The 26,820-nt window shown below is 42.1% G+C and overlaps 1 protein-coding gene and 1 long non-coding RNA gene across 2 annotated transcripts in view; one reads left to right on the top strand and one right to left on the bottom strand.

The window, feature by feature from the left end:
* The window catches only part of CDH13 (cadherin 13), a 599,046-nt gene that overhangs the window by 407,341 nt on the left and 164,885 nt on the right, over positions 1–26,820 (top strand). The window contains exon 7 of the mRNA XM_083752927.1: positions 8,562–8,740. Coding sequence (XP_083609053.1) covers positions 8,562–8,740 — 179 coding nt within the window. The remainder of the gene's footprint in view (positions 1–8,561; positions 8,741–26,820) is intronic.
* LOC310850963 lies at positions 10,393–18,811 on the bottom strand. Its single transcript, XR_014567513.1, has 3 exons — positions 18,684–18,811; positions 13,597–13,685; positions 10,393–10,529 (listed from the first exon to the last, which is right to left on the bottom strand). It is a non-coding gene; the product is annotated as an uncharacterized lncRNA (long non-coding RNA).

Raw genomic sequence — 26,820 nt, 5'->3', positions numbered from 1 at the left:
TGGAGCAGGAATCCAATATTCCTGCCAAGAAAACTCCATGGACAAAGACAACGGAATAATATATAAATAGCATAATTAGTTACACAAGTAAGTAAGTAAGTAAGTAAGTAAGTAAGTAATATTCCACCACAGAGGACAATGAGATGAATAACCCTATTCCCCATCTCTGCTATAGGGGGAACGTAACATATAACATTTTCTGACCCTTCCTTCCTCTCTCCAGCTATCTTTGGATGTAGTAGTTTGGTTCCATCTCTATAAGGTTGCTCAGCAGCAGCACATCAGTATCAGAAATGGTTCCTTCCCGACAATGCACCTTCACATCCTTATTCCTGGATGTGCCATATTTCACAATCCCTCCAAGAGCGCCAGGCTCTTAATGAATGCTTTTTAACATATGCTGGCGTTCAACAACGAGGTATATTTCTACCAACAAGAGTGGACATAACTCATTTCCAAGTAACCTTAGCACATGAATAATTTCTCCTACCCAAACACCTATAAAGTTCCCTTGGGTGGGGGAGAGGGTGGAGGGAGTAGGAGAGGTTAAGCGCTGGAATTACTAAAGTCTGACCTGGCTGTAAATCTCCACTTGGCTGATGTTTTATGAGAGCATTCAATGGAAAAGTAATTCCCACTTACTACTGTTGCCTTGCCTTTATAAGTCATTTCTGACTGATTGCTGTCATCCTGGAGGTTTTAGCACCAATCCCGCTCCCCAAGGGCTTCAGTGGTATTTTAAATCTCATCCAGTTACAACAAAAATACTGGGTGGGAAATAAAAAACCTTCATGGAATAGCGTTGTTGGGTGTATACAGTGGAGACAATCAAGCATTATTGTAGAAACATTTAATTGGTTACTTCTTAATAGCTGCAAGATTAGCTAGAAACTGGAAAGCAGCAAAGGGTTTAAATGTGCAAAAACAGTATAATGTAATGTAGCTTGCACTTTCTGAATAACTGATGCAAAACTGTTGTGTGTCTAGGGGGCAAAAAGAGAGATACTTTGATGACAGACGGTTGGCCATTTATCCATCACATGAACAAAGACTCTACAGGGCATACTGTACCTGCTGCATTCTATAATATATGGTTGCGTTAACATTTTTCCTTCATGTTAATATTAGCAACTTTCAGTCTCTCTCCACTTCATTGCTTGTATGAACTTTGCTACTATTGTTTACACCTGAAATATGCGGGTTAGGGAAAATCGAGGAAGGGGATGTTCAGTTTGCTTTTTTCCCCCAGTAGAAAATTAAATAAATTATAAGACTGGTTGCTGTCATATTGGAGGTTTTAGTGGCTCCCCCGTCCCCCAAGTGTTTCTGTGGTGTTTTAAATCTCATCCAGTAATTGATCTGAAAGAGAAAGTAACAGTTGCACAGAGTTTTACACTGAAAATGTCCAATGTTCCAAAAGTCTGTATCTGTCAGCTCCTCCTGTTCAACTTCACATGGAAAAAGAACGCTTCGCAACAGACAGGGTATAATATGCATAAAATAGATCATGGATAGAGATAGTATCCATATAAGATTGTATGTATGTGATGCTTGGGTTTGCCTGAGCTTGGATTGGAAACACTTGCGTGTGGCTGCCTCATGTGGTGAACATGCAGAACTTCATCTTGGAACATCTTCCTGATTCAGAACTATTTTTAGCTTCCACAAAAACACAAGAGCTTTCTGGATCAGGCCAGTGGCCCATCGGGTCTTCTCACAATGGCCAACCAGAGGCCTATGGGAAGCCCAAAAGCAGGACTTGGGGGTAACAGCACTTTGCCTACTTGTGATTCCCAGCAACTGGTATTCAGAGGCATACTGCCTCCAACAGTGGATGCAGATCATAGCCAACAGGGTTCACGGCCACAGATAGCTCTCTTCACCATGCATTTGTCTAATCCTCTTTTAAAGCCATCCAAGTTTGTGGGCATCACTGCCTCTTGTGGGAGCATGAAGGGGGGCTGCCTGTGCAGCAGGAAGTTTCCCATACTTATGGAAGTTACTCATGAAAAGTAGAAATTCTACATTGCATGGACAAGCAGAGCAGGCTTCTTGCTGTAGTAGACAATCAGCCTCCAATTCATGGATCACAGCAGGGATGACAACAGGCACAGAACTTGCATGCTTGTTACCAACATCTTTGCTTGCACATGCTACTTCTCCATAAGCATAATGAGAATAAATGGACACAGCCTTCCTGGTTCTGGTACAGTTCTGTGCATCCATCAACTTGCGACTCCTGATTCAATTCCTGGCTTCTGGATCAATCCCAGTGCTGTCTGGTGAGCTTTGGGGACTAGTAAAGTGGAAGGCAGGGAGATCAACAGTAGGTGAAGGCACAGTCAAGAATAGTCATTGCTAACTAATTCTAGTTCCCCCCCCATCCTCCTCCCTGTTGAATTCTGCAAGGGGCAACACTGAGACCAAGGAGGTTCCAGGCAGTGCAGTTCCCTGGACTAGTTGTAAATAGCAAGGCAGGCAGGCAGGGACCATTTGAGTGTAGACTGGGGCTGGTGGGCCAGTGTCTAACAGCTGCCTAAAGCTCAGCCTTGATTGCGAGAATGGGTCTTCATCTCATGGACCCATTGGGCGGGGGGGGGGGTGTCCTTGCACCCACTGCCCCAGTGAATTTATGTCAGGACAATCTCAACCAACTAGCGTTATGCTTGTTACACTGACTTTTCCTTCACAACAACAGTGACCTGCAAGTGTAGAATATGGAATATCTATCTATCAGCACATATGAAACTGTCTGATACCAGATCGGACAAATGTAAACTTACCTGATCTGCACTGCCTGGAGCAATCAATTTGTGAACGTTGTTGTCTCTTGAATTCTCCTGTGACATCCTTCTCATTTATTTATTTATTTTAAAAGAGAAATGTGTTTGAGAATTCATTATTTTGAGAGAAACTACTTTTAGATAAGCATATTTTGAAAGAAATGAGGTTTGGAAATGTGTATTTTGAAAAGTGAAAGAAGTTCATATTTTAACACTCCTAAATTGTGGATTTTTGTGGGTAAATGGGACAGGGCAGATTTAACGAGTGAACACCTGGGGCACAGAGAGATCAAACATCTCTAGTACACTTCTTGGGCTGTCAGTATGGAGGCTCCATTAGTAAGCAGGGCTCTCCTGACCTCTCCATATTAGCCAGGTGAGATGTTTACTGTGATGAATGCTGAAAGGGCAACTTGAATCTTTAAAGTAACTTGCATTAGGCAGCCATGTAAATATGCATTAGACAAAACAAGAGTTCCTGAGGTTAGGAAATTTTTGACTCTGCAAAATGCTCAGCTATTCTAAGAGACTGAACTCATTAATTCTTGCTAAACATCCTTCTATTGAGCGAGGCCTCCAAGTTTAATAACAGCCATAAGTTAATATTTGAGGCTGCAATTCAAATGTACTTGATTGGAGACATAATAGATCGTTCTTCTTTTATTTGTTTTTGCTTCCCCGGGGCTTGTTTTTCTTTAAAGTACAAATTGACAGTCAAACATGTAATTAGTTATGATGAGCATCGCAGCCAGTCATCTACCCTCCACCATTCCACTTTCCAAAAAGTTGATTTATTTTGATCACAATGAATTAGGCAGGCCTTTCATAATCTAGGCTTGCTTGCTTCCCTCACATCCCCTTTTCAAATGAAAGAGGCAACCATTATGTGTAACTACCTTGCTCAAAAGGTGACATGAGGTACAAGATTGACATGAGAGGATGGGCTCTCACCAGGAGGTTTCGCTCTTATTTATTATTATTTATTCATCACGTTTATATACCATCTTTTCCTCTAGGAAGCTCAAGATTGTGTAGATGGTTTTTCCTTCCCCATTTTATTCTCAGAACAACCCTGTGAGGTAGGTTAGGGTGAGAGTGAGTGACTGGCCAAGGTCACTTTGTGAGCTTCATGACTGAATGGAGATATGAACCCAGGTCTTCACCACACACTTCACCACACTGGTTCTATTGACCAGGCATTGCCAAGTCTGTCAATGTTGGTTTTCTCCCAGTTCCTCATTTTTCTACTCTCCAGTACCATTTTCTACATTTCCACATCAGTTTGGGATTTTTTTAAAAAGAATTCCTTAGGGGAATTCATCAACATTTGAGTTTAAACTTCTCTGAATAGGCATATTTTTATAAAGCCACCCCCGATATAATGCATTTGGTATGTTATTTTCATGAATATATACATTCACATAGACACTTTACCTTAGTATCTGTCTTTTTTTGGTACCTATTACTTGGCTAGACTGCACTACAAAATTCAAACAAGTGATTTTTTTTTTGAAAGATTTGTGTATTTCAGTTTCTGTATTCTTCTTCTTCCAGAAAGTGTGAATTGGGTAAGATTTCCTTTAAACACAGACTGGATGGGAAACTTTGCAAAATGAATGGAACTACTTCCTCAGATGCCTAGCTTGAAGTAATGACCAAAAAAAAAAGCCAAAAAAAAAAAAGCCAGTGTGCATGAAAAACTGAATTTTTCCTAACTGTGAGCACAAAAGCATTGTTTGCAAGTATGCGAAAGAACTTTGACAATTCTGCTGATTGTACATATGTTAATTAACTTGTTCCACCATTTGATTATATAATGCACACAAGCACAAACACACGTATGCAATGCAAGAGACATATTGTTTTAACACAATCATTTTGCAAGCTGTTGTTTGGGGCCGCAGAACCCAGCTGCATTTATGATTGATACCCAGAATGGAAGCATTTATAAAATGACACCAAATTAGAAATAGTCAGTTTATGAGTCTTGGGAAATGAATCTTTTATGAAGAATAAAACTTTATGATGGAGTAATGCCAGGGAGGTATGCATCTTCAATTTAATACATTTGGGTGATTACTGAGCTATAGATCCTTTTGAAATATGAACCCAGCTACATGAGCACAGACCAAAACCAATTGATCTTCATGTTATTACCTTTTAAAGAAATGCACAGTGCTTTTTTAAAAAAAACAGAAAAATCTTGTGCAACAATAGTGAAGAACACACACACACACACACACACACATTAATGCATTAGTATTAGTTCAAAAATGTGTATCATTTGGATGGGTGGGGATATGTTTGTGGAGGGAAACAGCAGTATCAGTGAGGTGCTGAGGAGCAAAACTGTGTACCGCATGGTCTGTCTTACACCCCCCTAAATAAAACTTCAGCCCCCTGGATATGGTGAGTTGAAAGATATTGCCCTTAAAGGAGGCATAAACATCAAGGGGCATGAATCCCCTGTGGTCCCATAGCTGGACCCAACCACTGGGCAGAATGATGAAGTTGCCTTAGGTGGCAGATATTGTGGGGCACATAACAGCTGTAGTTAGGTGTTGACAGCTCTTTGTGCTTGTTTGTAGCCTCTCAGCCTCCTGCTAGAGGGTGCTGTCCCATCACTAGTGCTGAAGTAAAATTTAACTAGGAGTCTTTGTAGCTTTAGCGGTTGGAAATGTGGGTGAAGGGATCTCTTCCTTCTCCCCAGGCAGAAAGGTGTATTGAACAGACCCCAGCAAGACCCTGCCTTTCCTCAAATGAGTGAACAGCAACACTCATTCTTACAGGGTGTGGGTGAGGGAAGGGATGTTACTCACATACAATGTTAGCGTAGCCGCCTGCTCTCTCTGTCCTTGGTGACTCCAACTATATCAAGACTCACTCTCCTCTCAACTGAAGTCTCTTGGGATCTCTATGACTGAGCCATGTTAGGTTTATGCCATTGATCCACTAAAAAGGTTCTCCTCTTACATATTATAGAGGATGCCTCTTCCCACATGATACTTGCAATGGCACATTAGTGTTTCCTCTAGAAACAAACTATATTTCTTGTTTCAGAACGTTTGTCTCACTCGTATGCAAATTTAATTAACAAATTGATTGGCTAATTGACTAAAACTCACCTCACTAATCAACAAAGATTCCTGGAATTAGGTGGCAGGCAGAATCACAATTATGTGATAGACCTAATCATTATTATTCATTATTACTATTTCTCTTGCAACAACAGGATGAATAAATACGCATATATGCCTTTACCATAGGATATTCCCCAAGTTCAACTTCTAAAATGCCAGGGGAGTGAAGCCAATGTGGTAGCCATAGCTGTATCCCAATCTACCATGATGCTCTTGAGCAACTCCTAATTCATTTTGGTGCAACAGAGAACCTCATGGTAGATTATGACCAATCTCTCTAGGAAATATGCCCTGTCTGAAATCCTGGGGAGCCATGGTTGGTCAGTGTTGAAAATGTTGAGGTAGATGGACCACTGTCTTGATTCTGGAACTTGAATTAGACTTTCTCACTCAAAATCATTTCAGCACTACTTGGAACTGAATGTAAAAGGGGATTTTGTGGGTAAAACAAGGTTGTTTTCCCCTCACTTCAAAATAAATATCCATTGTTTCTGCTCTTTCTGCAGTGGTGGTGAACCAAAGGGGTGAAAGCTATGGCCTACAATGTTTTAGGGGACTGTTGCAGGGTGTGTGTACCAAGTGGGGTGGCACATCAAATTGCACTCCACAAGCACTGCTCTCCATTTCGAGCTGCCTGACTTTTAATCACTCATGTACAAGCCCTGGTTGCTGTCAGTTCTCAGTTACATTTCTCAAGGGTGTAACTGTGCCTGAGGTGGCAATGAAGCAAAGCCTTAGAAATCTTCTTTTCAAGGTCGCTATAACAAGAAGAAAGAACCTGGAAGGGGTGGGTGGCACTGAACAAAAACATTGTTCCTGGGGGAGGGAGGGAGCAAGGAAGCAGCAGCAACAGCAGCAATATACTGTATTGGCTTCTTTGCAGTTCATGAGCTTGTACAATGAGGAAGAGGTGGGCACAAATTGTTGCCCCTAATTATCCTAAGAGTTAGGATGTCCTAAGAATGCTTCTTTCTTTCTTTTTTTAAGCAAACCATTTCTTTGCACCACATCTGTGATTTAAGGAGAGAGGAGGAAGGAACACTTGATTCCAATGAACCTAACAGATTGGTGCAAGAAAGCCCAGGAAAACCACCTTTGCAGATCTCTAGCCAGAACTTGGTTTGGGGAGTTTTGCTGTGTATTTAGGAGGCAGGCGTTTGAAAAGGCAAGTGAGAAGAGCCAGCTCATGTAAATTGGAATGCTAGATTTGGAGAGGAAGGAGCGGTCTTAGGCCTCCGGGGTTAATAATCCCCTACCTTCTTTTAATTACAACTTGATCACAGCAGGGGATTCTTTAGGCTGCTGAACAATATGCCTAATGAGGTGGGTATGGAAAAAATCATTAAAGACTTTTAATTGAGTTTGCAGCATCCCCTGGTTGATTGAGGATGAAGTTCTCCACCAGTGTACTTTGGGTGTTAAGTTCTGTTTGGAACTGAACCACACACTGCAGGGAGTGAACACCAATAATGCCTCTTTGTATGCATCCATTGTCACATAGATGGGATCCTTTGAACACATCTTTGGTTGGTTTTGGAGTTTGTAACGAAGCACATGGATAGACAGTAATCTTTTTGACATGTAGGGCCCATATCATTGCCATGCTTCTTTTGTTGTGTATTTGCTTCAAATGTTGGTGGGGTGGAGGTAGCTTGCTCTTCAACTCAAAAGGCTCCAAAATTGCCTTGCAAGTCCACTTAGCTTATTGGGTGAGTGGCATTGTGGCCAGGTCTCAGGGCCTCCAGTGATCCAGCAGGGGCCTGAGATGCGCGCCCTCCCCACAGGGGCTTGGGCTTGGCCATGACGACAGCACTAGGCAGGCCCCCGCCCGGGAGGGTAGGCCCTGCTGACCAATCAGCGCCAGTGGGGTGTGTCTCTGCAGTAGATTTAAACCATGGCATGGCCAGGAGACCGCCCTTCCACCCATCTTCTTTTTCATTTTTACTAAGATATGACCTTGCTATAGAATAATGTTGACCGCCATATGTATGGGACCGGGAGGGAATTTTTCCACTTGTCAAATTGGCTCCAGCCATTTGGTTTTTGCTTACCTTGTAACAATTGTCACAACTTTGTGAGGTTAAGCATTGGGTACGGGAATCCTGTTAATGGGATCCGTGGGTGTGGATTCTGTCCCAGGCCCAGACATACCACTTCCCCAATAGGGACCCTTCAGGGTGCCCCAATTTGATGTATGTTATAGGGCTCTCCCTATTGGTGGTTTACATTTAGTTGGACTCCCTGCAGACAGGGATATAGTTGGGATATAATCCAGCTTCACCCAATGCCTAAGCCGAACCACTCACGTTTGTAACCAATAAAGTTGTGGCCTATTTGAACGCATAAAGCAAAATCCACTTGTTCATGTGTTTATTTATGCACCAGGAAACTGCAGGTCATGGGGCCTTGGCACGCAATGAACATTAGAACGTAAGAGCCCAGATAGATCAGGCCAATGGTCCATCTAATCTATCATGGTGTACTCGCAATGGCCAACCAGATGCCTCTGGGAAGGCCACAAGCAGGAGCACAAGAGCACTTCCGTCCCACTTCTCCACTCTTCTTATGTTCACATTATCTGTATTGCTACATGCCAAATATGAAGTTTTCATATTGGTGTTATTCTTGTTCTTTTCAGGAAGTACTGTGATGCGTGTGACTGCCTTTGATGCTGATGATCCAGCTACAGACAATGCTCTGCTGAGGTATAATATCCTTAAGCAGACCCCGGACAAGCCATCCCCAAACATGTTCTATATTGACCCGGAGAAAGGAGACATTGTCACTGTTGTGTCGCCAGTGCTGTTGGACCGTGAAGTAAGTTGCAATTTTGTCAGTTGTTTATGAATAGATGCAATATGCAAAAAGAGGTAAAGGTGGTGTACTGGTTGTTTGTCTACTGCAGTGATAGCCAAACTTGACCCTCCAGCCGTTTTGGGACTACAATTCCCATCATCCCTGACCACTGGTCCTGTTAGCTAGGGATGATGGGAATTGTAGTCTCAAAACAGCTGGAGGGCCAAGTTTGGCCATCACAGGTCTACTGTCTCTGCATTCTTATATGGAGTATAGTAGGCCATGGTTGGGGGAACTTTGCCATGGGGAAAATATGGTGCTCCAGGACTCACTCTCTCTCTCTGGCCCTCAGGACTCTGTCCAGGCAACAACCCTCTCCCTAGGCCACACCTTTCACAAGTCCTCATCCACAGTCTCATTGAGCGCTTTTGTGTGGCTGAAATATGAAATTGAACTGTGATAATACCTCTTGCTTCCTGGATGATGGGTGGAAATTTGTGTTTATAGATAACTTTGACTTCTATATAGAATGCAGCTCAAAGTTATGAGTTGCATCCATTGGTCTGTATTGTGCTCCACCAACCACTGGCATGTGCCCCCCCCCCCGGGAGGTTTCCCAAGAGGGAGTGCAGTCCTTCAGCTAAATAAGTTTCCCTGCCTGTGCCGCCAGCCATTCATTGAACATATTCTCTGGAATACTTTAGGAAAGCATGGGGCAGGGAAATATCTAAACAGTTGAAGGCCTTCTTGGTGACCAGCAGAGGCTGTGGAATCCCAGCTTTGTCCTTCCTTTTCAGCACCTTCTGAATGTCTCTTCAACATTCAGCCAGGATTTTGACTAGTGAATATATCTTTATACTCTCTATTGTTTTCTGAAGTCTGAACTGCCATCCCTCTCTTTCATAAGTTGTAAATTTCAGCATGTTTTGCCATTGGTGGTTTATGATTGTTAGCAGGAGCTCAGGAAAAATATCACGTAGTGGAAAAAGAATTCAGTGACAATCCAGACTTCCAAAAACCTATCTGTCTGTTTACTTTTCTAACTATTTTTATTTTGCTGTGTTCTTCAGGCAGTGAGATGAGTTTGGTAGTGAAGATCTTTGTGAGAATCTTAGGAAGCCAAGATCCAGATGGAAGGGCTTCATTTGGGGAATGGCTGTAGCTCATTGGCAAAGCATGTGTTTTTCCTGCAGACAGTCCCAGGTTCATTACCTGACATTTCCATGTAGGGCTAGGAAAATCCGTGCCTGAAACCCTGAAGAACTTCTGCCGGTCAGTAGAGACAATACTGAACTTGATAGCTCAGTGTAAGGCAGCTTCCTTTGTTTCAGGTTCTTAGAACATAGAAAGCTGCCTTAGACTGTCTAGTCACCAGTCCATCTAGCTCCATGCAGTCTGTACTGACTGGCAGGAAGTTTCCAGGGTTAAAGACAAGGAGTCTCTCCCAGCCCTGCCTGCAGATGCTGGGGATTGAACTTGGGACCTTTTTCATGCAATACAGATGCCCAGCCCCTGAGCTACGGCTCTTCTCCTGGTTCAAGACCTGTCAAAGTTGCTACGCCTGACAACTGTAAAGTTCAACAATGCTGAGAGATGAAATCGGAGAATTTAGTAATATGATTTAGGAGCTTTAATCTGCCATCTGTTTGTTTGCTGCATTCAAACCAAGACATTGCTGATACGGAATTTCATAAAACAGATAAAGGTCTTACATACAGGATAAGCTTTGTAAATTCCTCCAGTTCTTTTGAGGGTTCCTCCTTTGCATAAGTTGGAAGGGAGGGCATGAATCTTTTAAGCATCGAGATCTCTGTGCAAAAACAAAACAAAGGAACAGCCTTTGGAGAATCTGAGCCATTGTAAAGGACCCAGATGTGATGTATGTAACAGGGCTGGCCCAGTATGATGCTGAGACAAGGTGGAAAGTGGTAGCCCTGCCACTGATGCCCCCTCCCCTGGCTGACGATGACCACTCTGCTGCTCCCCTCACCAATGACACTGATGCCACCGAAGGAAAGGGAGAAAAAGAAGACACCAAAGGAGGCAAGTGGGGGGAAGGAGGAGAAATTGGTGAAGGGTGCAGTGGACTAGACACAGGTGGTGAGACAGGGAAAAGATACTGGGTAAGAAGGAGCAAGCAGTGGCTTACTGGGTAGTCATGTTTCACAATTCTCCTTGGTCTGAGGAAGGATTAGGTGAGAGTTGAAAATTTCTTTGTTGTTTTGGAAACTCTAGTAATAAAGTCAAGTTTAATTTGGAGCATCTTGACTCTCACTCTTGTTATGGGACTGCCACTGAGAATTGCGATGGGGTAAACTTCCTCAGTCGGACATGGAATTGGGGTCATTTCTCTTCCCCCCTGCTGAATTTCAGGAAAAGGCCCACCCACCTTCCTGCAAATTCCTTCAGACTAATATCTGACCTGTAGAAGAATGTTCAGGGACATTAAAGCCACCAAGAATTGTATCTCTGTGCCAGGAAATGCGAAACCTGCTAACATCACGACTGAAAACAGTTTATCGGTGATCCATTTTGTAGCTTAGTTTAGGGACACTAATTCTGCGATGTGAATGCTTGAGTAATTACATGTTTATGAGCTGCTAAATAAAACAACATGATCTGTATTTTGTTGACAAATGTACAGATCAAAACTGGTGCTACCCATTTCCATGCAGCCCTGGTGGTAACTGTGCATAGGGAATTGCAGCCTAACTGTGATGACTCATTTGCTATGTAGTGTGCCATCAAAATAAGGGCAAGGCAAACGACTTGGAAGATTTCCAAGGGTGGCATCTGTATAACTCAAAACTTGTGAAAGGATTTAAGAAGAGGGGCCATGCCTGTTCAGCTGGAACTACTATGTTCTGTTATGAAAATGACTTGCATACATAAAATTGTAAGTAGCTGGCAGCGCACTCCCCCTCCCCAGGTATCTGATGTTATTCATTTCCTATAAGTTTGAATACAAATTTAAGATTTGTAGAGTCATAATAACTGGCTGCCACATTCGACAGACTGTCTATGATTTTTCAAGTCAGGTTGGACATTCTCCCCCTCCCTAAAATATAAACAATCTTAGGATAAAACCAATTTTTTGAAAACTGAAAAATCAATAGGAGGGAATGAACAATACTAGCTTCTCAGCTGTGTTGTAAAGATCACTAGTGATACATGAAATAATGATGCTATATTTACATAGAAAGAATGTCTTGAAGACTGAACGGGTATTACTACTGGAGAGATTGTGGCAGTGAAAGAACTGAGCCACTTGTGATTTCCTTTTAATAGCTCATGCCCCCCCCCCCATTTCTTTATCAGCGTGACCTTAGGGTGAAGAGTGGGTAAAAATAAACAAACAAACACATAAATAATAAAAATAATATCTTAAAGAAAATAAGAAATACAGAATGATTGGGAGGTGAGGTTGTTACCTATCATAAACTTCTAATCGAGATACTACTTAAAGTTATGGAGCAAAAAACAAAATAAATTTAGAAATTGACATGATCCAGCTTAGGAACTGGGATTCAATATGTGAAATATTCAGAAGCATAGAAGCTATGTGGGGAGAATGTGGGATTCAGTCTATTTTTCCAAAGGGAATTAAAATTTTGACAAAGACTGATAATGCATGCGATATTAATTTGTTTGTCAGTTATTAACTCACTTTATTACTTTGAGGACATAAAATATATTGCTTGTAACTTGGGCTACAATTCCTCTTCCCTGAGAAGCAGCTCCCTTTAACTCAGTGGGACTACTTCAGATAGATAGATAGGTAAATAGTTTTGAAATAGCCACGAAAACAATGGGGGGGGGAGAGAGAAACCCCTTAACAACAACAACAACAACAACAACAACAACAACAACAACACCCTTAAAGTATCACATACACTGTTTCACATACTGTGTGTTTATCTTAAGAGTTTTAACATGAGTAGACAAATAGTTAGATAAAACGTGTCTTTTTGGATGGGCTGTTGCTGTTTTGAATTACAGTGGTACCTCTGGTTAAGTGCTTAATTCATTCCGGAGGTCCGTTCTTAACTTGAAACTGTTCTTAACCTGAACTTTAGCTAATGGGGCCTCCTGCTGCTGCCGCGCCATGGGAGCACAATTTTTGTTTCTCATCCTGAAGCAAAATTCTTAACCTGAAGCACTATTTCTGGGTTAGCAGAGTCTGTAACCTGAAGTGTATGTAACCTGAAGCGTATGTAACCCGAGGTACCACTGTACCACCCCACCCCGCACCCTCAAAAAGAAGGAAAGAAAAGGAAGGTTTTTATTAAGCTCATTCCAATCCTTTCGGGGGGGGGGTGCATGGTGTGGAGACTCAAGGGTGCTATGTGCACCCAAGATATGTTTCCTGGAATGAAGTCAGTGTACTTGTTGCATGTTTGTAATACACACACACACACACACACACACACACACACACAAATTGTCATGCTGTAGTTTGCCTGGCTGCCAACAGATGGCACTGAGAACTGCTGTCCCTGAGCTCTTCTCACTCATCTACCTGCCAACCATGGGTCCCCTGTCCCTGGGATCCAGGGCCCCAGGCTGGTGGGGTTACTGTCTTCCATCTTTTGGTGTCAACTGTGTGTGGCCTGGCCTAAATGACCTCACTGGCCAAATGTGGAGGTTTAGTGGGCCAGATTAGGCCCAAAGGCCAGACATTCCCCACCTCTGCTTTAAAAGAATTTGCCCAGTTGTCATGCACTGGGCAATAGGTATTAGGGCTTTGATTTTAGACCTATGTCACTTCCCATTCCAAATAGAGAGGTTTGTGTGCTGATTTATTTATTTTTTTAATTATTGCATCAAGCATAAATGCCAGAGACACTATAATACAAGCCAAACCTGATGAAACTTACCTTAGTGATTTTTATCTGTGGTTGTGATGGCTCAAATGTGGTGCTTTTATTATTCTTATTTGTGGCTTCCATCAAAGAAACTGGCTGAGCTGAAAGATAAAAAATAGTGTAAGCTGAGGGAGTGCAAGTGCTCTTGTTCTCCAAGCGTAAGCACAGCTATAAACTGTTTTTAAAGTAACTGCATTCATTCAGTGATCAAAGCTATTCATGTTTTCATGTTCTTTTTATTAATTTTTGGCCATTGCTTAGATGAAGATGCTTACGGGTAGCGTTCCACTTAATTTAAGCCAAATTGTCAAGGATGCAAAATTCTACTTTATATATATAAATATAGTTCAAGTCCTTTCATGTTTGCATGTTGTACAGAACAGGAACCTGGAGATAAGTGCTGGAGGTAGAATATTGAAATGGAGATTGCATCGTATCTGGGGCTTTTTGATTTCCGTTTTGAACAAGCTGTAACCAAGTTACTATTAAAAGAAGAAGAAGTAGTTTTCCACTTATTAAGAGGAGCTCTTGTAAGACAGCGTTGAGATTTATTTCTCAGCAGCAATTTGAGAAGCCCCTTCTATCAAACTTTTATCATCAAGTCATATTTGAATGCCAACAGGCCTTTTCACTTGATTGAAGCTTTTCTGACTGGCCAGTTCTTTTAATTATTGTTTTGCACTTTTTGTTGTACACCACCTTGATATTGCAGTATTTAAATTGTGTCATCTCTCTCTCTCTCTCTGTATGATAGTTTTAAAATAGCCAGGAAGACACAAAAGAGGGAGGAGGAAACTCCACCCCTTAACAAAAAAACAACAAAAAAACCCTTAAAATATAACAGTGTTTCACATACAGTTTAAGTCTCTCTCTCTCTCTCTCTCTCTCTCTCTCTCTCTCTCTCTCTCTCTGTGTGTGTGTGTGTGTGTGTGTGTGTGTGTGTGATGTTTTAAAATGGGTAGACAAACAGATAGAAGATGGCCTTTTGGATGTGCTGCTATTTGAATTATTTCTCCCCTCCCCCCCCCCCGAAAACAAGAAGGAAACAAAATGAAGTTTTATTATTTAACTCATTCAAACTCCCCAGGTGTTGAAAACTAAAGAGCATTGTGTGCACCAAGGGTCTTTCCTGGAACAAAGTCACCATACTTGCTGCATTTTTGTGAAACATTGTATACATACTGTACACAGTGGTACCTCGGGTATAGTACTTAATTCGTTCCGGAGGTCTGTTCTTAACCTGAAACTGTTCTTAACCTGAAGCACCACTTTAGCTAATGGGGCCTCCTGCTGCTGCCGCGCCGCCGGAGCACGATTTCTGTTCTCATCCTGAAGCAAAGTTCTTAACCCGAGGTACTATTTCTGGGTTAGTGGAGTCTGTAACCTGAAGCGTACGTAACCTGAGGCATCACTGTATCTATATCTATATCAGCCTGAATAGCTCTGTTGGCTAGAGCATGGTGCTGATAATGCTCAAGGTTGCACATTTGATTTCTGTATGGGAGAGCTGCATATTCCTGCATTGCAGGGGCTTCAGCTAGGTGATCCTGAGGACCCCTTCCAACTCTACAATTCTATAAATCTATATCTGTATCTGTATAGATATGCACACTTACACATTGCCATGCTGTTTGTCGGGCCATCAACAGATTGCACTGGAAACTATAGTGTGACAAGAGGCAGTGGGGGGTCACATGAGGGGCAGCCAGAACATGCTGTGGAGCCTCTGAGCTCTGCTTACTCTTTTTCCTTCCAACTGTGGTCCCACTGTCTCTGGGATTCAGGCCAATCCAATGCTCCCCCCAAAAGTCCTGTTCAGCCCCACAACATGTATGTAGTGGAGCCCACACTTCAAAGGGAGGGAGGGAGGGATGTGGGGTACTCCAATGATGAAGAGTTGAGTTTGGGGTGGAGCAGGCTTATAAAGCCTGACTGCCCACCACTTCCTGATTGGCCATTCAGCCTCCTCATGCCTCCCCCAGCTTCTCCTTTAGGAAAGACTTTGAAAGTTTTCTTTCCTATGAGAGGGAGGGTGTGGCAAATTCATTCCCTGCTTGAGGGTGGGAGCAGTGTTGCCACTTCTGGGCTGTATAGTACTTCCGGAAGACCAGTTCTTCACTGTAGGATTTCTGCAGTTGGTGGTTTTTACTGCTTTTGCAATTCACACCTCGTTGCAGGTGTTTGCTCCTGACCTGCATTGCGTTCTCTCCAGCCTAGCAAAGTTCTGTTTTATTTATGGATTTTCTGCTGGAATATTATTTTGAAAAGTGCACGCTCTTCAGAGTTTGTGGCAGACTCCAGTAATTGCAGAACAACATCCATTTTCATTTTAACAAGGCACATAAGGATATATTTTGTGAAGCTTTATGTGCATTTCTCCTATGCCTTGGGAAATCTCAGCATCTTTGAAAGTGTCAGAAATAAAGATTGAGGAGAGAAGGGGGCAAATCATACCTGCAAACTTCCATTGGCAAATCTCCCCCCTCTTTTGGTGATTCACACATTTTAAGCACAAAGGCATTTCTTGCAAACGTATGTGATGTATAGGCCTGCAGGTTAGAAATAGTAAATCCACAGTGAAAGGTTGAAAAGTCCCCACCACCCTGGGTGAGTGAGTGGGTGCGCTTTGTTTCATTTGTTAAGATAAAAATGATGTTTGTTTAAAAGCATTTATAAACCACTTAATATTTTGAAGATCTCTAAGTGGTCAATTGAAGTAAATAGGAAATTATGCAAGTCTTGCATTTAGAATGGCTTGCCCTAACATTCAAGACATTTGTTGGGCTACTACACCATTGGCCATGCTGCCAGGGGATGATGGGAATTGGAGTCCAGCAAGATCTGGAGGGCACCAGGTTTGGGAAGACTGGCATTCAAGTGGATGCAAAATACTCTCGAGCTCAGATATTCCATTATCTTACCTGCCCCTCTAGATGAGCACTGATTGGGAGAACAGACTCTTTCTATGTCAATGATATCTCTTCTAGTGGTTTGCTGGAGGGCCCTCCAGCATCTGCTTTTGGGGGGGGGCATGGGGACAAAGCCAGGCACCCTGACCAGATGGTATTGTGAAGGGGGAGCATGGGGGAAGCTACTTCAGCAACATTCAAATGCATGGTGGGTATTCAGGTTAAGGGTGTTGCCATCAGCCACCTCGACCTTTGTGGTGCCTGCAGTGTCACCCCACACTTTGCAGTGCATTTATCCATCACTTTCCTGATCACAAGAAGTCCAGTCTTTTGAGGAAGCAGGCTTGTTGTTGATCAATCAACTATAATTGTGGAACCTGAATTTGCCAGTCTGTGATTGTACTTACAGCCAAAATTAGCAATAGCCTTGAAGTGCCCGTCACAGTGCTGGTGGGATCACTGTGTGAACCCTCCAGATTTTCCTCAGTGGAAAATCTGCATGATTCAGAAAGTAGTTAACTCTTTCTGGTGACTATTTTCTAGCTCTGAATTTGACAGCACATCAAATTACCTGCAGAAGTCGTACACCAGTGCTATAAGTGGCAACGACACTGAACATCATAAAATTCACACAAATTCTTCAGCTTACTATCACTACATCTATGAGAGGACAGGGACATCTTTTTCTGCATCCTTCCTTTCCCTGTTTTTGGTAACATGAATTTGTAAGCAGTCAATACACTTGCCACCTACTCGATCTAAATGCAAATTTTGAGCCCACCGTTGCTCTCTTCTCTTTTTAATGAAAAGATATTAATCTTTTGAGCGAATGCATTTTGGTGTGATCTCTGCATTACCTTCCCAGGTACCTGTGTTTACATTTGCTTTTACCAACAAACTCCTTTCTCTCTTAAAGTTTTGTCCTCTGTAAATTAGAACACTAACCCTGTTTAGGGCTGCTGTTTAGAAGCTATCTGCTTTGTCTTTCAGATGCTAAAACATAAAGGGTATAATCTCGGGGGAAAGGCAAGTTACATGCTTCACAATTCTTCCTTCACGGGAGGAAATAGTTAGTTCCTTCCAAATAAAGTAGAGGAAATAAAATACACTTTTACTTCAAGGCTGTCTGTTGGTATTAATTTGTTAGAAGAAAGGAACAGGGCTGGCTCAGACTAGTTCATTGCCTTAGGCAAAAAATAATTTTGTCCTCTCTTTGAATATGGTTGCATGTAGCAGGAGAGTTTGGATGTCACTCTAAACCATGGTTTAGCATGATGAATATGAGATCTAGTGAACCTTAGGCTTATGAGCTTTCCTCACGGCCATCCCTTCTCCTCCTCTGGCACAGCCTTGAAGAATTCAGAAGCACCCTATTCCATTTTTGTTTAATCACCAGCAACTGTGGTTAGCATTAGTTATGGTTTGCTTCCCACCAAAGTTTATGGAGCTGCTATGCTTAAGCAAGCCACTGTTAATATTAACCACAGTTTAGGGTTTGGTATAAACGAGAAGCCACAGTTGTGGGAAACGGAAGTGACAACAGCTGAACACTTCCTTTGGATAAAGGATAGAGGGAATGTGCACATCTGAGGTTCACTGGGGTCTTGTTCTCATCCTATTAAACCAGGGATAGCCAGCAGAGTGCCCTCTGTATGCTGTTTGGACTCCAGCTCCCATCATCCCCAGCCAACATGGCCAATGGTTAGGAAAAATTGGATTTTAAGTCCCCACATCATCCAGAGAGGTCCATATGGACTATCTCTGCACTAAACTGTGGTTTGGCTTAGAAGTGCCTTAGGATCTCACCTGTGGCATCCCCTCCTTAACCCCTTCCCCCTCGTGCTGCTTAGGAAAAATCTCCAGTTTGCATGAATTGTATTTTTTTTTAAGTCTAAGTCTATTTTTTTTTCTAAGTCTGTTTGCTGTGTAAGGGGCAGCAGGGAGGAGAGGAGAGAAAAAGAGAAACGTGGAGAAAGGAGTGAAGAAACAAATGGAGATAAATGCATACAGAGAGAGAGAGATGGGATGTGGCCCAAACAAACTGAGTGAACAACCACAAGCTCTGAACTTTGCATCTGGCACAGTTCAAGAGTGGGAGTTGAAACTTAGGGACTAAATGCTTTCAGGACTTTCTCAAGGTCACACATCTCCACATAACTCACCTTCTCCTCCTGGGCCACACCTACTTACCCCAGGCCACCCATTACATCACCTTCTTTCGCTAAACAACACTTTTCTTTCACCTCCTCACCGGTCTTGCTTCACACACCCTTTAGTGTTCTTCCCTTGACAACATGTGTTCTAGAACTCTGATAACTTCCTCTTCCTTGAGTGGATGGAGGATAGAGGTGTGTGTGCACAGATATGTAGGACAAACATTGGCTACCCATTATGGTTAAGAAGGAGAGAGCTTAAGTACTATGCTGGGTTTGTACGACAAGCTAAACCAAATATTGGTTTAGCTGCTGCTCCGTGCTGACCTAAAAAGTCTAGGGAGGAAAAAAATAACTATGTTCTCCTCAGGAACCAGAATTTTCACGCATTTGTGCTAAGCTTAGTCAGTGTGCCATGTGAACATGACCATAGGCCAGGATCTATTAACAGGGATTGGAAACCCCAGTTTTTCAGCTTGAAGGGAGCTCAAAGCCTAAAGACATTTAGTCTGCCATGCCTTTTATTGGTGGTGGCAGTTGTGTACCATTGAAACAGGGAGGGAAGGAAGGAAGGAAGGAAGGAAGGAAGGAAGGAAGGAAGGAAGGGGCTGACTAGAAAGGAGAGCAGAAGGAATTCCTCTCCAGTTCAGATTAATATCCAAGCTGGATAATAATTGGGAGGTTGTAATACTCACTTTGTGATAAAGGCAGGCATTACAAGACCCCCAAGTTTGTATTCCCAAATCTAGAAGTAAGAGCTCCAGAAAATCTCTACATAATCCAGTATGGGACACACAAACAAAACAAAATCCCTTTGCAAGTATCTTCATGCCAACACTCCTAATTTACATAAATATTAGCTGGCAAAACTCTTCCAAACCTTTCATTATGTTATTATCATTCCCTTTTCACTTTCACATACTTCAACAGGTAGTTTAATAGTCAGATTGTATTTTTTTAAAAAAGAAGACTGACATTAATAACGAGTGCATTTTCTTTTCCATTACAATCTTTGATAGATGAACAGTATAACACATCAGCAGTATCATAAATGAGTGTTAAATCTCAAGGACACCCCATGGTTTTGGATGTGGAATAAAGCATCTTGTAGAACAGGCCAGCATGTAGGGTTTATTCACACTCTGAATGGCAGATGACTTTACTGTTTGTCTCTTGCTTGTATCCCTGTCAGAGCCCAAGCATAATTTCTCTGGGATTGATATCAACCTTTTTCCACAGGTCTCCTCCTAGGGATGGAGGATAATTTTGTTCAATCTGTGTTTTAACTAGAACTTAAATTATTTGTACACAGTGAAGGCTAGGCTGAGAGACAGTAACTGGCCCAAGGTCACCCAGTGAGCTTCATGGCTGAATGGGGATTTGAACCTGGGACTTCCAGGTCCAAGTCAGCACTCTAACCACTGCACCACACTGACACACTTGACTAGGCATTGCCAAACCTGTGAATTTTGGTTTCTCTCCGTTTCTCATTTTTCCACTCTAAAGTTCCATTCTTGAAATTTCCAACTCAGTTTGAGATTTAGTTGTAGAAGTCCTCATGAAAATTCCCCAGCATTTCAGAGAGACCTTCTCCAGAAATACTTATTTTTATATGCAATTTTGTCTAATATTCACATTTTTATATGCATCTTTTACTAATGCAATATATTTTTGTTAGTTGCTTTCACTAAGACATGCATGCTAAATCTTATGTAACTATTTTTGTAAGCTTTATGTGGCTGGATTGCAACATTTTGAGAAGTGTGATTTTCAAAGGGTGGCAGTTTGACATGGCACAGTCCATTCTACCATTTCAGGACTTTACTATCACATTCTGTTGCACCTGTAGATGGAACCTAGGCAGATCCAGATTAACAGAAATGGGAGGTTCTATACCAAAAATGAAATATCAACAACCTCAGATATGCAGATCACACAACATTGATGGCAGAAAGTGAGGAGGAATTAAAAAACCTTTTAATGAGGGTGAAAGAGGAGAGTGCAAAATATGGTCTGAAGCTCAACATCAAAAAAACGAAGATCATGGCTACTGGGCCCATCACCTCCTGGCAAATAGAAGGGGAAGAAATGGAGGTAGTGAGAGATTTTACTTTCTTGGGCTCCATGATCACTGCAGATGGTGACAGCAGTCACGAAATTAAAAGACGCCTGCTTCTTGCGAGAAAAACAATGACAAACCTAGACAGCATCTTTAAAAGCAGAGACATCACCTTGCCCACAAAGGTCCATATAGTTAAAGCTATGGTTTTCCCAGTAGTGATGTATGGAAGTGAGAGTTGGACCATAAAGAAGGCTGATTGCCGAAGAATTGATGCTTTTGAATTATGGTGCTGGAGGAGACTCTTGAGAGTCCGATGGACTGCAAGAAGATCAAACGATCCATTCTTAAGGAAATCAGCCCTGAGTGCTCACTGGAAGGACAGATCCTGAAGCTGAGACTCCAATACTTTGGCCACCTCATGAGAAGAGAAGACTCCCTGGAAAAGACCCTGATGTTGGGAAAGATGGAGGGCACAAGGAGAAGGGGATGACAGAGGACGAGATGGTTGGATAGTGTTCTCGAAGCTACCAACATGAGTTTGACCAAACTGTGGGAGGCAGTGGAAGACAGGAGTGCCTGGCATGCTCTGGTCTATGGGGTCATGAAGAGTTGGACATGACTAAACAACGAAAACAACAACAACATACCAAAAATGAGGAAGGCTGTTCATGTGCATTTAATACCACAAGGAAGAATGAAAAACTGAAGGCTCTACAAAGGAGTCTGTTCTGTGCCTTAACATCATACAGATATGAGTCTGCTAGATCAGGCCAACAGCCCATCTAGTCCAGCGTCATGTTCTCACAGTGGCCAACCACATGCTTGTAGGAAACTGGCAGAACTGCATCACCACATCACTCTCTGCTGAATTGAGTTGAATTTATTATTTCGGTCACAGACCAGTTCCAGGTCACATACAATATCAAGGAAGTCATAAAACACGATAGGGATACATTTGAATTTGCAATTAGGTGTAACAGGGACAATACAGATATAGCAACAGTTAAAAATATATATAAATTAAAACTTAGTCACTAAAATATAACCTAAAATTATCATTTAACGTCTTAATCATTATGATAGCACAACTTTGTTCCCTAAGTTTTATGGCAATCACACAGAATTTGGCTACGCTTAACGTGATCTCAAGATCCTTGTCCTCTCCCAGGGAATTTATGAAGTTCAGACTCGTACTCTCCATTACTGTTGTTCCCAGAAATTGATATTCTGCCTTTGACAGTGGAGTAAGATCATAGTCATTGCAGCTTAATTGTTCAAGGAACCGACTTGTGGAACTTTCTGTGTTTCTTTCTCCACCCCTTTCTGCCGCAGCAATGCCTCTTTTTTCAGACGGTGTAATATGTACAGGTCCTCAAAGAATAAAGAATTGTGAACTTGGCTAACAGAGCAGTTTCATGACACCCACCCACATGTTGTTTCTTTTCAGGAAAGTGAAAGGTGTGATTTGTACTGTGATTTCCTGTATTTGTCACAAGCAACACTGTTTCTGTTCCACTCTGTTCCATCTTCTGCAAAAAAAAAAAGCTACATTGTTTGTCTTGAATAATTTACGTAATTTCCATAAGTAATTATGTAAATTATGTCGTTACATCATTCCACTCTATTCATTTCAATGCAAAGGAAACACAACACACATGTGTGTTTGGGGGCAGGGAGACATAATCAATTACGTATTGTTTTTGGACTGTATAAAACAATAGGGAATACTGATTGCATTATTTGGACAAAGGGATAAAGGACAAATAAAGGAACACCAGCAATTACTGCTCCCATTTCCATTTTTAACAGAATTGTCTGTCATCCTTGAACACTTCCTCCCCCCACTCTCCCCCAAACATGCAAGTGTGTACTACAAAACACATCTTTTTCTTCAATGGCAGGGTGTAGATATGAGTTCCTAACACTGGGGAAACACGACCCATAGTGAGGGATGAGGACAGCCATCTCCCCCACTCCCCCCAAAATTCTCATATATTAGATAGAACATCTAAACCACACAACAATGGTTTATCAGGAATCAGGACACACACACCCCTGCCGCTGCCGCCAGATTCTAATATTCCTGTTAGGTATCTGTTCACACAGTGATAACCCCATTAAAAGATGCTGCTCTTAGGAAATCAAACCATTATCTCATGCTGAGATGACTAGGCTATCAAGCAATAAATGATCACGATGACGATAAAACCATTATCTGAATCTACCATATATGTATTTCCCATCAAATAAATGTTATCTGTATCAAGCACAAAACCAGTTAGTTCTCCTAGGAAATTACACTTCCCTTATAAAATATACTTTAACCTAGTGGTCTCCCTCTCACACACACACTCTCTTGCTCTCTCTGTGTTTATATATGACTAATGAACTCAATAAGAATACTGAACTTGTGAGTTTTCTATGTGTGATAACCTTTTTTCATATGTGTCCAAAGTATATTATAAATGTAATACTTATTAATTAGCAGGTGTACCTACACCTCTCCCCCCCCCCCCGCAATCATCCTGCCACTGCCGCCATTTGCCCACCCACCTGCTCACATCTTTTTGCCTCCTGCTTTGTCCTCCGCCACTGCCACTGCTTCCTATGATAGCAGGCACGCCCTCCCAGAGGCACTTTGGTGCAACTCTTTTACGATCGCCTAAGTGCCTTCCAGAATCGTAAATAGGTTGCACTTTGGCTGGTGCATCCCACTACTCCTCTGCCTCTATCCAGTCCATGGCATCTGTTGCATGAAGCCAGCTCCCTGTACACCAAACCAGTGTAGACATTGCTGAGACAGGAATGTAAACATGCTGGGAATAGGAGCTTGGGAGAACACATCTTTGTTTGAGTCTTTGTCCGTCATGTGATACCCCAAATCTTCCTGACACAGCACATGTGAAAGGCGGGTGTAAGTTGTCCACCACTCACTACCATAAAGCACCACGCTCAACGCACAAGCCTAGTAGATCTTCATCTTGGTATTGGCTGTTAGCATCACATTCTCCCATACCATTTTAAAGAGGCAAGCCATTGCCATAGCAGCCTTGCCAATACACTTGTCCAGCTCAGTATCAATGGAAATGTTGCTGGTTATGGTGGAACTCAGGTGGACGAAATCATCTACCACCTCAAGCATGTGGTCACGCATGCTGATGTGTGGTGCGCTGACAGCATTCTGACCCAGGATGTTGGTCTTCATCAGGCTGGTGTTAAGGCCGAACTCCATGTAGCCTTGGGCAAAATGGTTGACGAGTCTCTATAGAGCTTCATTGGAGTGTGCTGTGAAGGCTGGGTCATCTGCAAACAACATTTCTTAGATAAGGACTCAACATACTTTTGGCTTGGCATGGAGATGTTCCAGGTTGAACAGATCCCTGCCACTCCTTGAATGGATGTACACAATGTCTTCAGTCAAGCTCAACACATAGGAGGGCAACAAAGAATATGTCAAAGAGTATTGGAGCAAGAACACAGCTCCAACCCTGTTTCATACCACACTTTATAGGGAAGGCATCCAAGGATGAGCCAACATCCTGGATGGTGCCTCGCATATTGGTTCACCTTATGATATGAAGAGTCTCAGACCACCTAAACAAGGATAAAGTGACTCACCAAGTCACCTCTGCAAAACTGCATAGACATGGGGTTCTGAAGGAATCTCATTAAACTTCTGTGTTGTTCAAGTCAATAGCTTAGAACAAATCATTATTAGATGAAAACAACAACAGTTCTGAAAAATGCTCTTCTGATTGCCACCTCATTCATTTTAAAGCAGCAGCAGTATGGAACCCATAAGTGGGTTGTGGATTCACTTAGGAGGATGGATATAGCAGCTTGCTAGTTGCACATGTGTTCAATCATGGGTATGTCTCATCGTATTTCCCCCCCCACACACACACCAAAAAGTAAACTACTAAACATTTCCATTTCAATTCTGCATGCTTTCCCCTAAAGTAGGCATTTTGTATGCATTTTGCACACATTCCTCCCCCAACATATGCATTTTTCCATTTATTTTACCATAAAATACACATTTTGTGAGCATTTTTCTTAACCAGAGCAACATCACAAAATTTAGAGAAGTGTATAATGGGCTTGATATCTCCATTGTGCTAAGTCTGGAACTGGTGACTTAAGTTGGTTTGCTTTAAATTGATGTCCACACCAGTGAACTGCATGCATTGGGAACACATCCACCTTCCCATGGGGCAGATCGGTGAGTGACCACTTTGCATGATGCTTAAGAGCACTGAAGGAGGAAACATACATTAATTGCACAACATCTTTTGCCATTTACTTCTATTAGGAACATAGCAATTGTTATTTGTAGAGTCCTCTCATGTGCCCACATTCAAGACTGTCAACTGCTAATGATCAAGATGACTATATGCTCCCTCCAGGATCAGAATCACAAATAGTGAGAGTGCTTCTTTGCACTCGGGTCCTTCTTCCCATAGGTAACTGGTTACCCACTGTTATAAAAGGATGCTGGACTAAACGGCCTTTGTTCTGATTCAGCAGTGCTTTCCTTGTGTTCCTAGTTGTGGGGGAAGAGGGTGAATGTTTTTGTGCCCTGCTTGTGGGCTTTTGTTTGTTTGTTTGTTTGTCTGCCATTGTAGGAAATACGACGCTGGACTAGGCAGGCTATTGGGCTGGTCTAGAAATGCTCTTCTTACTTTCTTCTGAATATTTGGCTGTGGGACACCACAGTACAAGCCCCTTCTGACCGTGGTCTTCAGGAAGTCTTAGAGAGTTGTTGGGAAGATAGATGGTGATGTAAGAATTGCAGAGCCTTTAAGTTTGATGTATATATTGTTAGAAAATGTATCTTAGAGTGGTGGTGTAGCATAGTGTCTAAAAGCATAAGTCACCATCCAGAAAGCTGTTATTTATTGCATTTATCCATCACGTTATACAACAAAAATTCTCAAAGAGGTGTGACAAGATAAAATAAAACACATTAAAGCAATTGAAGGACATTTTAAAGAAATGAATGATACAAAGTACACAAAATGCTCGTTCAGCGATTTTTTAATAAGGATAAGTCCTACCCCAACCCACTAAAAGATGAACACCTCACAGGAGACAAGTTTAATTAACCAAAGACCTGGCTAAACAAAAGACTGACAAGGAGGGTGTCAGGTGTGTCTCCCTGGGGAGAGCATTCGATATCAGTTCTCATCTCAGTCACATACTCACTTGGTGATTCTAGACCAGTGGCGAGGAACATCTAGTTTTCCATATGTTGTTGAACTGCACTTCACATCACCCTGTCTATGGGCAATGCTGGCTGGGGCTGGAGGGAGTTGGAGTGCAGCCATATCTAGAGGGCCACAGATTAGCCGCCTATGTTCTTGGTTCATTACCCTATCTGCTCTATAGATATTCTACTGGCCCATATTACAGTACAGTTGAAAGGATCACTGAGATAATGTTTGTGAAGTAGTTTCAACACTGAAGTGCTATATAAATGCTACACTGCTCAGTTTTGCAAAGTGTATAGCTTCATGAGAGCTTTGCACACTTGATGTTGCATAAAATCTAGTTTATTCCTTTGAGGTGGCCCCCTCCACATTGCTTAATTTTTTACTCGTTTTTCAGGGGAGAGAGGTTAGGCTCTTATTTTTCTTTTTTTCAAAAGGCTCCCACTGTGCTCTGAAGAGACACAAACCATTCTGGCTACTGCTGACTCGATATGCTATCACAAAGTCATCTGAGGTGAAATGCAGGATGAAATTATGGATTTATCTGCTCTCAAGATTTTTGTTTGACCTGAATACAGACTGGAAGTAAAACAACTTCCAAATAGTTGATTCTTTCATTTAGTCAGGCTGTTGGTGAACATCCACTGACCCCGAACTCCTTCAAGGGGCATGGAAACGAACAGATATAAAAATACTCCAAACCTGCCCCAAACCATACCTTTACAGAGTCATTTCTATTGACTTCCACAAAACTTCAAATTGAACCCTTGGTTAACTTCTAATGTTTCATGTCTTGAATTTTTTTAATGGTGCTTAAGAGCTATCCAAACCCACTGTCACAAACAGAGCCCTATTGTTCATGCACACCAGGGTGGAAAATACCAGAACAGTATTTTTGCTGT

This window comes from Podarcis gaigeae, assembly GCF_964106915.1.
Source record: "Podarcis gaigeae genome assembly, chromosome: 8".
In the NCBI taxonomy this organism is placed as follows: domain Eukaryota; kingdom Metazoa; phylum Chordata; class Lepidosauria; order Squamata; family Lacertidae; genus Podarcis; species Podarcis gaigeae.
This window is presented reverse-complemented; position numbering and strand designations above follow the sequence as displayed.